Source organism: Sceloporus occidentalis, unplaced genomic scaffold (genome assembly GCF_023333645.1).
Source record: "Sceloporus occidentalis isolate IW3139 unplaced genomic scaffold, rSceOcc1.0.p SCAF_4, whole genome shotgun sequence".
NCBI lineage: Eukaryota > Metazoa > Chordata > Lepidosauria > Squamata > Phrynosomatidae > Sceloporus > Sceloporus occidentalis.
This window is the reverse complement of record NW_028316984.1, coordinates 183,358,047-183,371,004: the sequence shown is the minus strand read 5'-3', so window position 1 is coordinate 183,371,004 and position 12,958 is coordinate 183,358,047. Positions and strand designations below refer to the sequence as shown.

Genomic DNA, 12,958 nt, shown 5'->3' with positions numbered 1-12,958 from the left:
AAATCCAAATCAGCTTCCCTTAAAGAATGTGTCTTGTAATTGATACACAAATGGCACCTTACTCCAACTAAGTTAGTGAGAAGTACAAGTACACATCTTCTAAGTGCCAGAGGGGTTGTGATTGTATGGGTATATTTACACACATATGGTTACACTGTGATAAGAGCTATCAATTTTGGCTCTCTGTATGTTCAAGTTATCTCGAGTATCACAAACCAAAGCCTTGTTCCTTGTCCTGAGTTATTACTTTTGTCTGTATTTAATGGTAATAATAAGAACTTAAAATACAATTATATCATTTTGTTTCCTTCTTGCTATTACTTGGTTGGAGATAGTAGAGAACTGGAAGACACACTACTTGCTCATGGAGAACTGATGGTAAAGGGAACACCTTATTAATGGAAAAGCTATCAGACAGGATCAACAACCCCACTTCATATCACACTCCTTTTGAGGAGAAATGGTTACCCTTTTTTACTTTTGTTAATTCTTTAGAACACCCTCCTATGCAACCATCTAACATTTGAACTTATGGAATGATGTTGTTTTTTTGATTTGACCCATTTGCTCCATAATATATATTGTATTCATGATTTTTTACCTTTTCCTCAATGGATTATGATTTTAATAAAATATTTTAAAAAATTGATTACCAGCATCAATTTGTCACATTCCTATGAGTTCTTCTCAGTTACAATACAGTCGGCCCTTCTTATACACGGATTTTTTATACACGGATTTAAGCATACACGGTTTGAAAATGTTCCAAAAAAGTATAAATTTACCTTGATGTTCCATTTTTTATTAGGGACACCATTTTGCTATGTCATTATACTTAATGGGACTTGAGCATACATGGATTTTGTTATACACGGGGGATCTTGGAACCAAACCCCAGCATATAACAAGGATCCACTGTACTATAAAGGAAGAAAGCATCCACAAGACTTAAGGATGCAGTTTTACTGAAAACAATATAGCATGTGTCTGAGCAATATGTTTAGAATGCCTGGACCACACTACATGCTGCTCCAACAGATAATTGATCTCCTTGCTTTTTCAAAAAAGTTAAATTAGAAAAAGAAAAGTTAACAATTTGACTGGCAAACCAGAATGCTTTGCCCTTAAATTTATTATTGTCTGTAGGGGGAATACAGACACAAAGATTATTATTGTGTTACCACCAACTGCACCACATATACCAGCCCTTCCCAGTCATGCATCACTGTCCTTGGGGAAAGAAATCAAGTTAGGAATTACCCTCATTTAGCTAACCAGGAGTCAGAGATGACGACACAGATATGTGTCAGGAAACAATGCGGCATCCACCAGAATCAACAATATTACAAATGCTGGATTTGGATTTCTCTTTAGATTTCTGAATTTGGGTTTGCTCCTATTCCCACCCCACACCACAGAAAGAAGAAATGAATGGAGGGAGGGCATTCATTTTCACAAGGCTGTAAAGGAATTGCATTGCACTACAACACTGAGTTCTGACTTAATCTAGCATCAGAACTGAAAAGTCTTAACTGACCATCTGCCTTGGTCCAGGCCTCAGAGGGAGAGAAGAACTGCTGGATCTGATCTCCTTCCCCACCCACCTTCTCCATTTGTGTCGTGTCTTTTTAGATTGTAAGCCTGAGAACAGGGAACCATCTAAATAAAAATAATAATAATTGTAAGCCATTCTGAGAGCCTTTAGGGCTGAAGGGCAGGATATAAACAACATACATACATACATACATAAATGTCAGTACTTTTCCTTACTCCCACCATTTAAAGGAATTCAGTTTCACAGATAGCACATAGCCCTGATTAACAAATGAATGTCTTCACCTTTCTGCCACAAAAGAGCTGTGGCATAGAAAAGGGCTCACAGGGACTTATCAAAAACATTTATAATTCATTGGATTCTCATTTGTTTTCTTCCATATAAAAATATTCAGGTGTTTTTTATATGCAAGGTGCAACAAATGTCCATTCAGTAAAGTATTACCTTGACAGTTTTATCCATAGATGCAGAGAGCAACATATGGCTCCACTTCTGCAGAGGACACCATTGGACTGCATTAACGGGACCACTGTGATCAGACATCTCAAACACCAGATTCTTAGGAATTTCAGTAACTCCATATTTGGATCCTATATATGGCATCATATACTGGGAAACTTTAATGGACATCCTATCTTCTGCTGCCCCAATTTTGGTAGTGCAGTTTGTACTCTCTCCAGAGCATTCAGCTTCATGAGGAACTGCATTTTTCACCAGTCTCATTCTTTTAGGAATATATGGCTTCAGTCCCTGTATGGGAACATCACTGTCGTCATGGACCCTCTTCTGTGAGCAACTCTCATTTCCAGAAAGCAACTTAGGTTTCATTGAAGAGCTTAGCATGTGGTTATGATTCCTACTTGCTATTTTCAAATTAGGATAAAATGTCTTCGGGTAGTTTGTTACCATAGGCTTTTTAATGTTCTGTAGGTTCTGTAAAAGAGCATCTTCATGATAGACATTCCTTCTGGAGCTACCAATACATTCCACAGGCTGGCCTTTGCTCCCACTAACTGTATATAGCCCACCACAATACTGAACAGCCCTCGTTGCAGAATCCGCCAGGCCTATTTCACTACTAGCAGCATCTTCAGACTTCCCAGACTCTGCCTCAGAATCAGAATCTGAATCATCATAAGCAACAAGTGAGTTCATCAAGACAGCTATAATGAAAATTTCTAACTTATGTCTTTGAAAAGTTTAGAAACTTTATATGCAGTGAATACCTGCAATGAAAGGAATTAACAAAATTATAAAAATTGAAGGATTCTATTTTCAATTGAATAAATATTTCTTACTTTGTTATTTATAAATAGCTATACAATTCAATCTCAGCATAATGATAAAACATTAAATATTTTAACCAGGAACCATTACATCTTTCATCAATACTGTGTTCACAGTAAAAGGCTGTAAATCCCAGCTTGGCTTACTAACCTTGCCAAAACAATCTTAACTATACAGCACTTTGTTTCAAAAGGAAAACGTCACTGAGTCAGTAGTGAATCACAGAAACACTGTTCTGCAAATTTCTAGGATAGAATAAGAAACCTATATCTAACTGTGTGTTCCCACTGAAATGCAAATACATGGTCAAGTGTGACCAGAAAAGAATAAAGAAGGGACTATCCACACAATGGAAATAGTAGTGAGTCCAGATTTGTGGTGGGCAATGTATTCAAATATATTATTTTAACGGTGCAAAATGCAAAAGAGTACACATCTCCTTTGACACACAGAGTTGTAAGGGGATCTTTTAGTACCGAGACTCAGAAAAAAAAGTGGGTAGCATAAACTTTTTGCAGAATGAGTCTACTACATAATATGCAGAAGCAGACTTAAGTCTACAAAACCTTATGCTACCAATTTCTTTCTCTCAGTCTCACAGGTGCTACAGGTTGAGTCCACCTTATCAGGAATTCCAAAATCCAAAATTGTCCACATTTGTTTTCTGATGGTTCAACTTACACAAACTTTGATTCATGCATAAAATTATTTTTTTTAAAACCAATGTATAAAATTTCCTTCAGACTATGTGTATAAGATGTACCATATATACTCGACTATAAGTCGACTTCATGTACAAGTCGAGGGCAGGTTTTGGAGGCAAATTATGGATTTTCCCATGACCCATGGATAAGTCGAGGGTAAAACTTGGAGGCTCCTTCAGTGTGTGTATGTGTGTGCACAGCAACAGGGACTCTAATTGAACCTTTTTGCTTCAGTGTGTCAGCCTTTGTTTCAGCCTTCACTCCCCAGACAGCAGCTGCAGCACAGGTGGGAGAGGAACTCTGTTTAACAGCAATCAATCACCCAGGACTCTTTCTGCTTGGCTCAAGAGAGAATGAAACTGCTCTCCCCACCACATAGGGAAATCTGAAAGAGCTACTATCACATTACTATAGTGATCCGTAAATAAGTCAAACTTGGATTTTAGGGTCAATTTTGGGTATAAATTTTTCAATTTATAGACAAGTATATATGGTATACAAAACATAAATGAATTTCATGTTTAAACTTGGGTCCCATCTCCAACGTATCTCATTATGAATATGCAAATATTCCAAAATCGGGGGGGGGGGGGGACAAAATCCAAAACACTTCTAGTCCCAAGCATGTTGGATAACGGAGACTCAGCCTGTACAAGACCCCTTTGTATACTTATCCAGACTAACATGGCTATGCTTCAATTCTACACTTTGGCTGCATCTGCACTACACAAATAATGCAGTATGACAGCACTTTTAACTGCCACGGCTCAGTGCTATGGAATTCTGGAAACTGTAGCTGACTTCTCTGTCAGAGAGCTCTGATGCCATAACAAAACACAAGTCTCAGAATTCCATAGCATGGAGCCATGGCAGTTAAAGTGGTGTCAAACTTAATTATTTCTGCAGTGTGGATGCAGCCCTAGTTGTAAAAGAAACAAACAAAGAAAGAAGCCCTAGTTGTGAAAGAAACAAGTACAGCAGGTGCAGGGCACAATTAATTCCATGCTTGACACACTACTAAACATGCAGTAAACTTATCCTCTAATATATTATATATATATACACACACACGTTCCCAACCCTATTCATGAAATGGGGCAAGTGGAGCTTGTGTTCTACCAAAACCTTTCTTCTCCGCTTTCCACACACAATAAGTATTAAAATACTAAATAATACTACAGTGCTCCCTCCACGTTTGCTAGGATTAGGGGCGAAGGACCCCTGTGAATATGGGGAAACCACAAATAAAAGAACCAATATTCTTTTTACCTAAGACAACACCTTTATGGGCATTTCTAGGTCCTCTAGGGTAACTCTGCTGAAGGACCTACAAATGCCTAGAGAATGGCTTTCTCTAGGAACATCTAGGTTCTCCAGCACAACTCTATGGTCAACCTCCAGCAGAATTGCACTGGAGGACTTAAGAGATTCCTAGGGAGAAGAACATATTAATCAAAACTACAAAAAATCAAAGCCGCAACTGTGGAGGGCCAACTGTGAAGTCGAAGGCTTTCATGGCTGGCATCCGTAGTGTTTTTGTGGGTTTTTTGGGCTATGAGGCCATGTTCTAGAAGAGTTTGATGGCACTTTAACTGCCCTGGCTCAGTGCAAGGGAATCCTGGGAACTGTAGTTTTGTGAGAAATTGAGCCTTCTACGTCAGAAAGACCGGTCTGGTGTCACAATAAACTACAGTTCCCAGGATTCCCTAGCACTGAGCGAAGGCAGTTAAAACAGTCTCAAAGTGGATTATTTCTGCAGTCTCTTTTTTAGACCTTCGGGAAGGAAGGCGGGGTATATATAAATGAAAATAATAATAATAATAATAATAATAATAACAATTCCGCCCCAAGCGGTGAGCACCCAGAGCCTCTGAAGCAGCCCTTACCTGTCCTGAGGGCTGAAAAACCCTGAACGTTAAAAAGAAAGGGGGGGGGGGGGCAAAAACAAACTCACCGGAAGTACTTATACTGGGGGACCCATTTCACATGAACACCACTCGGTCCGTCCCGCAGAGCGTTCCCCCGGAAACCCGACCTGCACTTAAGGTTCCCCCTCGCACCGCTGCTTTCGTTGGCGTCGTAGTGTAGTGTCCCCTTTTCGTACAAGCCTCCTTCCTTTCCTCCCCTGCCTCCTAGCCGCGAGGTTTCGTCCGGTTCCGGGTCAGGAGTGTGTTTCCCAGTCGGAAGGAGATGAGCGACGCACCAGCTCCTCCTGTCTGATGCAATGGAGTCACTCTCTTTGGCCAAGAGGCGCTGAAGGAAGAAGTCGGTCCCGGTGAGAGACAGGTGAGGATCTGGGGAGAAGGAAGAGGCCGGGCAGAGCGAGGCAGGCCCTCCTTTGCACAGAATCCTAGAATGCTAGAGCTGGAAGAGACCCCAAGGGCCATCCAGTCCAACCCCATTCTGCCATGCAGGAACTCTCAATCAAAGGGTCCCCAACAGATGGCCATACAGCCTCTATTTAAAGACCTCCAGGGAAGGAGACTCCACTACACTCCGAGGGAGTGTGTTCCACTGTCGAACAGCCCTTACTGTCAGGAAGTTCTTCCTACTGTTGAGGTGGAACCTCTTTTCCTGGAGCTTGCATCCATTGTTCCGGGTCCTGTTCTCTGGAGCAGCAGAAAACAAGTTTGCTCCCTCATCAATATGACATCCCTTCACATATTTAAACAGGGCTATCATATCACCTCATAACCTTCTTTTCTCCAGGCTAAACATCCCCAGCTCCCTAAGGCATTCCTCATAGGGCATGGTTTCCCTTCACCATTTTAGTCGCCCTTCTTTGGACACGCTCCAGTTTCTCATTCCTTTCTGAACTGTGTTGCCCAGAACTGAACACAGGAATGTTCCAGGCAGGAATGACCAGAGCAGAATAGAGTGGGACTATTACTTCCCTATACTATTTCTATTTCTTCGTTGTCTAGGGTGAACTTGTGAAAGTTCTCAGTGCTCATTATTTTTGTTTTCTTTATGCTCAGCATTAAGCCTGTCTTTGCTCTTTCTTCTTTGATCTTCCTTAGCAGGTGTTCCAGGTCTGTGAAGTTTTCTGCTAGTACTATTGTGTCATCTGCATATCTTAGATTGTTGATATTACTTCCTCTTATTTTCACTCCTTTTTCTGTGTCCAACCCTGCTTTTCTTATACTATGTTCTGCATACAAGTTGAAAAGACAGGGTGAAAGGATACAGCCTTGTTTGACCCCTTTGCCAATTGAGAACCATTCTGTTTCTCCATATTCTGTTCTGACAGAAGCCTCTTGTCCTGAGTACAGATTCCACATCAAGACTATCAGATGTGTTGGCACTCCCATGTCTTTGGGGGATTCCACAGCCTTTCATGATCTATGCAGTCAAAGGCTTTGCTATAGTCTATAAAGCCTCTGTTTAGAGACCTCGAAAGAAGGAGACTCCACCATACTCTGAGGCAGCATATTCCACTGTCAGACAGCTCTTACTCTCAGGAAGTTCCTCCTAATATTGAGCTGGAATCTGTTTTCCTGTAGTTTGAATTCATTACTCTGTATCTTATTCTCTGGAACAGCAGAAAATAAGCTTGCTCCATCCTCAACATGATATCCTTTCAAATACTTAAACGGGGCTATCATATCACCTCTAAACCTTCTCGTCTCTTCTTCTGGCTTAACACACCCAGCTCCCTAAGTCATTTCTCATGGGGCATGGTTTCCAGACCCTTCACCGTTTTGGTAAATACACACACACACACACACTTGTAATAGAAATGGCCGCCCTAACCCATACTCTCCACTAAGAGCTGGACTGTTGGGTGGAGGCGCATACACTATTCAGGAGAATTGCCAGGTGTATATGTGTGTGTGTGTGAACACAGTCCTCTCTTTTCGCTAACCCCCCACCCCCCACCCCGGTTTCCTGCTGGTTTGTTGGATGTCTTTCCCATTTCCCAGACTTTGCTTTTCCCACCTCTTCCTCCTCCTCCTCCATTCATGTCCACACTTCTGCCAAGCCAGCCTGCAGGTTTGAAACCGCACCAAGCACTGGTTCTCCTCACGACAACGACCTCCCCCAGTCTTTCTCTCTTGGGTTCACCTCAGCCACATATATACACAAACACCTCAAACATACATATACACCAGGGTGACCAGCTGTCCTCCTCACCATTGTCGAACAGCCCTTACAGTCAGGACATTCCTCCTAATGCTGAGGTGGGATCTCTTTTCATGTAGCTTGCAACCATTGTTCCTAATCTCTTGAGCTGCAGAAAACAAGCTTGCTCCATCCTCAGTGTGACACCCCTTCAAATGTTTAAACAGGGCTATCATATCACCCCTTAACCGTCTCTTTTCCAGGCTAAACATACCCAGCTCCCTCAGTCTCTCCTCATAAGGTATAGTTTCCAGACCCTTCACCATTTTAGTCGCCCTCCTTTGGACACACTCCAGCTTCTCAACATCCTTTATTGTGGTGCCCAGAACTAGATGCAGTATTCCAGGTGGAGCCTGACCGAGGCAGAATTTCCTTGCCTATTTCCTTGAGATCATATAATCTGAGTAGCCATTTTGTGATATCTGTTTCTTCCACTGCTTTCCATTTTTTGTCATAAATTACTCTTTCTGCTGTAATCATATAAAATATTTATGTTCCATGGCATCTTTCTGTCTCTTCATCAGTTATTCCTAGTAGGTACAGTTTAGGTTCCATTTTTATATTTATGTGGAGTAGCTTGATAATTTCTCTGTGAATTTGCCTCCAATATTTTTTGTTTCCTAGCACTCTAGACATGTCCTCCTTTTCCAGGACACATCCTACATTTCTGGCTCCTGTCCAGAAGGAATTTCAACATGTCCTTCATTTTTAACATGACTAAGAAGCATGAATTCATCTTTATATGAGTGTCTTTTAACTATTATTTGGTCATGTCCTGCATTTTTAACTTCTTACTTTTGTGGTGTCTTGACCTCCTTTGTGGTGAGTACGTCTGGTCACCTTGGGCTAGTTTTGCTGGGGAACCCGGTTTCATTGGAAGGGATGTGCAATGACATCCGAAATCCATAAAACAGGGACACCTTTACTGGGTCAACCAAAATGCACAAAATACATTATTCAAATCCTCGAGTTGATCCCAACTCATGGAGACCCTTTGTATATAAAACATCTCCAAGCCCCCCTTGTCCTCCACTGCTTTGCTTAGATCTTGTAGATTAAGGCCCATGGTCTTCCTGACTACGCCTATCCATCTGGCACACAGTCTTCCTCTCTTTCTATTGCCCTCTACCTTCCCCAGCATCATTGTCTTTTCTAATGAGTCCTGCCTTCTCATTATGTGGCCAAAGTACAGCCTCAATCTGATCATCTTGACTTCCAGGGAGAGTTTTCTAGGACCCATTTGTTTCTCTTTTTGGCCATCCACAGTATCCTCAGCACTCTTCTCAAGCACTACATCTCAAATGAATTTATTTTCTTCCTATATGCTTTTTTCACTGTCCAATTCTCAAATCCATACATGGTGATGTGGCTCAAACAATTCTAATTTTAGTGCCCAGTTGTATAACTTTACCCTTTGGAATCTTGTCTCGGTATTTCATCACTGCCTTCCCCATTCTTAAGTCTTCTTCTGCTTTATTTACTGCAGGTCTGAAACAGATGGGCCGAAAGCTCCGTGTCGGCACCGAAATTAGGGTTCCAGAGCACATGGCAGCCACACGCTCTGGAACCCTAATACGTATGGAAGGCGCCATCTTTACATGCACGATGCAAGTGTGGCGCCACATTCATATCTCCGGGTGCTGCACTTGCGTCGTGAATGTGTCACAGTGCACCAATGGCACACTGATGATGTCCTCCCTGCGTGCCCAAAAGAACCCGCTTTTAGCAGGTTCTTTTTGGAGTGGAGGGAGCCCACGCAGTTTGGTTGCTGCAGGCTTCCTCTGCAGGGAAAATGGCCTTGCAGTTTCTTCTTTGACCTTCCTTAGTAGTTGTTCCAAGTCTGTGAAACCTTATATAGGAGAACTTTTTTTTAATATGATGCTGTTAGTCACAGACCTGCATTTTGTTCTGTTTGTGTGTTCTGTGGTGAGATGGTGTGAAGGGAAATCTATGCAGGCAGGCCTCTCCTCCTTCTGGGCTTGTGGCTCTGGCTGCCGCAGCATTAATACAATTTAACACCACTTTAACTGTCATGGCTCTATCCTACAGGGTCCTGGGATTTGTAATCTGTTGAGGGACCAGAGCTCCTTAACAGAGAAAGCTGAATATCTCACAAAACTACAAATATTTCACCTTTTCTGTCAACGTGTGCTGGTGCCTCACAAAACTACAAATCCCAGGATTCTGTAGGATAGAGCCATGACAGTTAAAGTAGTGTCAAATTGCCATGTCAGCTAAAATGGAAGGCAAAAGCAAACTGCCTCTGAACAAATCTTGCCAAGAAATGCCCACATTTGCCACCATAAATGACTTGAAGGCCCACAACAAAACAAATACAGCAAGACTTTCATATCTTCAGGGGATCTATTCTGGACCCCCGCAGATACCAAAAAACAGGGGGCCTAAACTCTTTGTTCCTAATGGTGATGCCATTGAGGACAATGGGGCTCGGCATACACATGCTTAAATTCGCAGATGGCAAGCCCATGGATAAAGAGGCCCCATTGAATGAATAGGACTGGTTTGAGATACTTTGCTATCCAAGGCCAAGCAACTCCCTAGCCTCATCCTCCCAAGTTAAGGTGTTTAGTACCAAAAGCCAGGGACACACATGCCTCTTCTCATCTCTGAGATTTAAAAAATAGAACAGCAATACTTAAATCTATTTGCTGTCCTTTTACGACACTCAGAATTTGCCACCTGAAGCAGATATGTCACTCTGAAATGCTAAGGCCATAGAGTCATATACAAATATGTCATCATTAGAATCTTGCATATTTGTATATGACCCTATAAGTAGCATAGCAATGTGAAAGAAAAGAGTCCACACCTTTATCCTTAATAAGTGCATGGATAGGAAATTCTAGCATACATAGCTTGATTTTCCTTTTATTTCACATGGCCACATTTCCTGTAAGTTAGTCAGCAGTATCACTGCAGATGATGCCAAAAACTCTGACAGAGATTGGCTCACCTAAGATCTCTGAGTTTCACAGCAGAGGTGAAATTTGCTTCAGAGACATTGTGGTTCATAACTGAGAATCATAGCATTGGAAGGGGCATCGTGGAACAGTGACTCCAACCCTGCCCCCTCCAAGGCAGGATCTCCAGCTACAGCATCCCTAGCAGATAGCTATCTTGCCTCATTTTCCCCACTACCACCATATGACATAGTCTAAATTCCAGGCCTTTTCTCCAGAAAAAGAGAGGCAGAAGGAACTGTAAATGGACTCAAGGAATGTTTGTAGCACCCTTATCAGACGAAAATGTTTGTTCATATACCCAAATCTTGTCTATTCATATTGACAGGAGCTCTCCAGGATATCGAGCAGAGGTCTTTCCTGTCATCTACTAAGATCCAAAACATGCTGCAGAAATAATCCAGTTTGAGACTGCTTTTTTAACTGCCCTGGCTCAATGCTAGGAAATTCTGGGAACTGTAGTTTTGTGAGAGATTTAGCCTTGTCTGTCAGAGAGCTCTGGTGCCACAATAAACTAAATATGTTTTGGACCTAAATTATCCTTTTTGGCCAGGTGATTTAAGGAAATGAAATGGGATCTTCCATGTGCCTTAGTGATCAGAGCCAAACTCTTAAAACATCTCTTTCATAACCTGAAGTGCTGCTCCAATTCAGAGTAGATAATGCTTGGCTAGATGAATCAGTGGTGTGACTCACTAGTTTTATGTATTCATTACCTTATGACAGATGTTTCTCCTGGTCCTTTTTTACAAAGAGAAATGATTAAGTAAAGCTGTTCAAGCTCTAACAACATAGGTTGAGATGGGTGAGAGGTGCCCTTGCTCCAGTTTTATACAGGTTGGTATTTAATGGCATGCTCCGTCAGTCAGACATTATATATTTACCAAAATGAAATACCCATATGATGTTTGTTAGAGAAGAACAGCCATTAAAGACTGGGTTATCAGCCACAAACTCCTTGGTTCAAAGCCTGTCTTTCCACAGAACTGGTAGCAGGATTTAACAGAGCCACTATTTCTCAGCATCAGTCCTTCCTTCCTTATCTGCAATAACTGGATAATAATACTGAGATAGCGTATAAAGACTTCTTTGAACACTCAAAACACAATGTTAATGCTAAACATTAACATACTAATCCAGGAGAGTTGGGGCACTTGGAACTGCATACATCCTGACATCCATACTTTGCCCGTCCCTTTTTCTTCAGTTAAGGTATCTATGGTCCAAAACACACTGCAGAAATAATCTAGTTTGAGATCGCTTTAACTGCCCTGGCTCAGTGCCAGATAAACCTGGGAATTGTAGTTTATTGTGGCACCACAGCTCTCTAACAGAGAAGGCTAGATATCTCACAAAACTACAGTTCCCAGAATACCCTAGCATTGAGCCAGGGCAGTTAAAGCGATCTCAAATCAGATTATTTCTGCAGTGTGTTTTGGATTTTTATCATGGAATCCTTCACCTTGCACATTTCTAAGACAAGTGATGCAGTTCAGATAGGCTGCTCAAGCCTCTTGGGACTCATTATAACATTGCATAAACTGATAGCATACTTGAGTCCAGGACATTCCCACTTTGCCACTGTTGTTGCAGGTGGTAACAAGAGGAAGATATCTCTTTGGAAATCTTCTAGGTGTATGTTGATTTTCAAGCAGGAAAAGCATTACATAAGCTTTCCATGAATACTGGCTCCTCAGTACAATACCAGTTGTCTTCTGTACCAGTTTAAAAGAATTGGGGTTATTCTGTTGTGCTTCTGATTTGATTGTTGTTTGGACAACTTATGTCAGTATTTGTTGATCTTGTAATGGTGTAGTCGACATAACAGTAATGTGGATCTGTTTATATTAGAAGCTTAAAAAGTCAGTGAAGAATGGAAAGTCTCCTTGTGGTGCTAGAAGAAAAATGCTAACTTGCTGTTCTGTTTTAAATAGGAGCTAGGGAGAGTGAGCACCTGTGAGATTAGATTGCTTCCTTAACTCACCTGCTTTCAGTCTTCTGGGTTATCAAAACTGTATGTGTTAAAAATTAATTTCTGATCTGTTCAAGGATGGAATAAATAACCTAGGGAAGATGCAGAATCTTGGTTCTTGTGAGTTTTCAAGAGTATCTAAAAATATGCCAGAGATGGTTCAGATTTCAATTTCTCTGACACTCTTATCTTGCTTTAGAATGGGATATAGGCCTTTAAATGCGGATCAGAGCTTGATTCTTTTTAGGGCTGTAAAGAATCTTAATTAGTGTGAAGTTGTCATTGAAATAGTGAATTGCCCTTAATTATCATTGGGGTAATTAAATATTAAAGGGTA

The 12,958-nt window shown here is 41.3% G+C and overlaps 2 protein-coding genes across 3 annotated transcripts in view; one reads left to right on the top strand and one right to left on the bottom strand.

Moving 5' to 3' along the window:
- The window catches only part of WDR25 (WD repeat domain 25), a 99,260-nt gene extending 93,709 nt beyond the window's left edge, over positions 1-5,551 (bottom strand). The window contains exons 1-2 of one of the 2 annotated variants that reach the window (XM_089522535.1): positions 5,501-5,551; positions 2,000-2,781 (exon numbers count right to left, since the gene is read on the bottom strand). In XM_089522535.1, coding sequence (XP_089378661.1) covers positions 2,000-2,710 — 711 coding nt within the window. In that variant the 5' untranslated portion in view covers positions 2,711-2,781; positions 5,501-5,551. Of the gene's footprint in view, positions 1-1,999; positions 2,782-5,432; positions 5,481-5,500 lie in introns of those variants that run through there. The other variant, XM_089522533.1, reaches the window with a different exon arrangement.
- Positions 5,552-5,601: 50 nt separating this feature from the next.
- The window catches only part of WARS1 (tryptophanyl-tRNA synthetase 1), a 33,854-nt gene continuing 26,497 nt past the window's right edge, over positions 5,602-12,958 (top strand). Inside the window, exon 1 of the mRNA XM_089522536.1 lies at positions 5,602-5,832. The gene's annotated coding sequence lies outside the window, so the exon portion shown is untranslated. The remainder of the gene's footprint in view (positions 5,833-12,958) is intronic.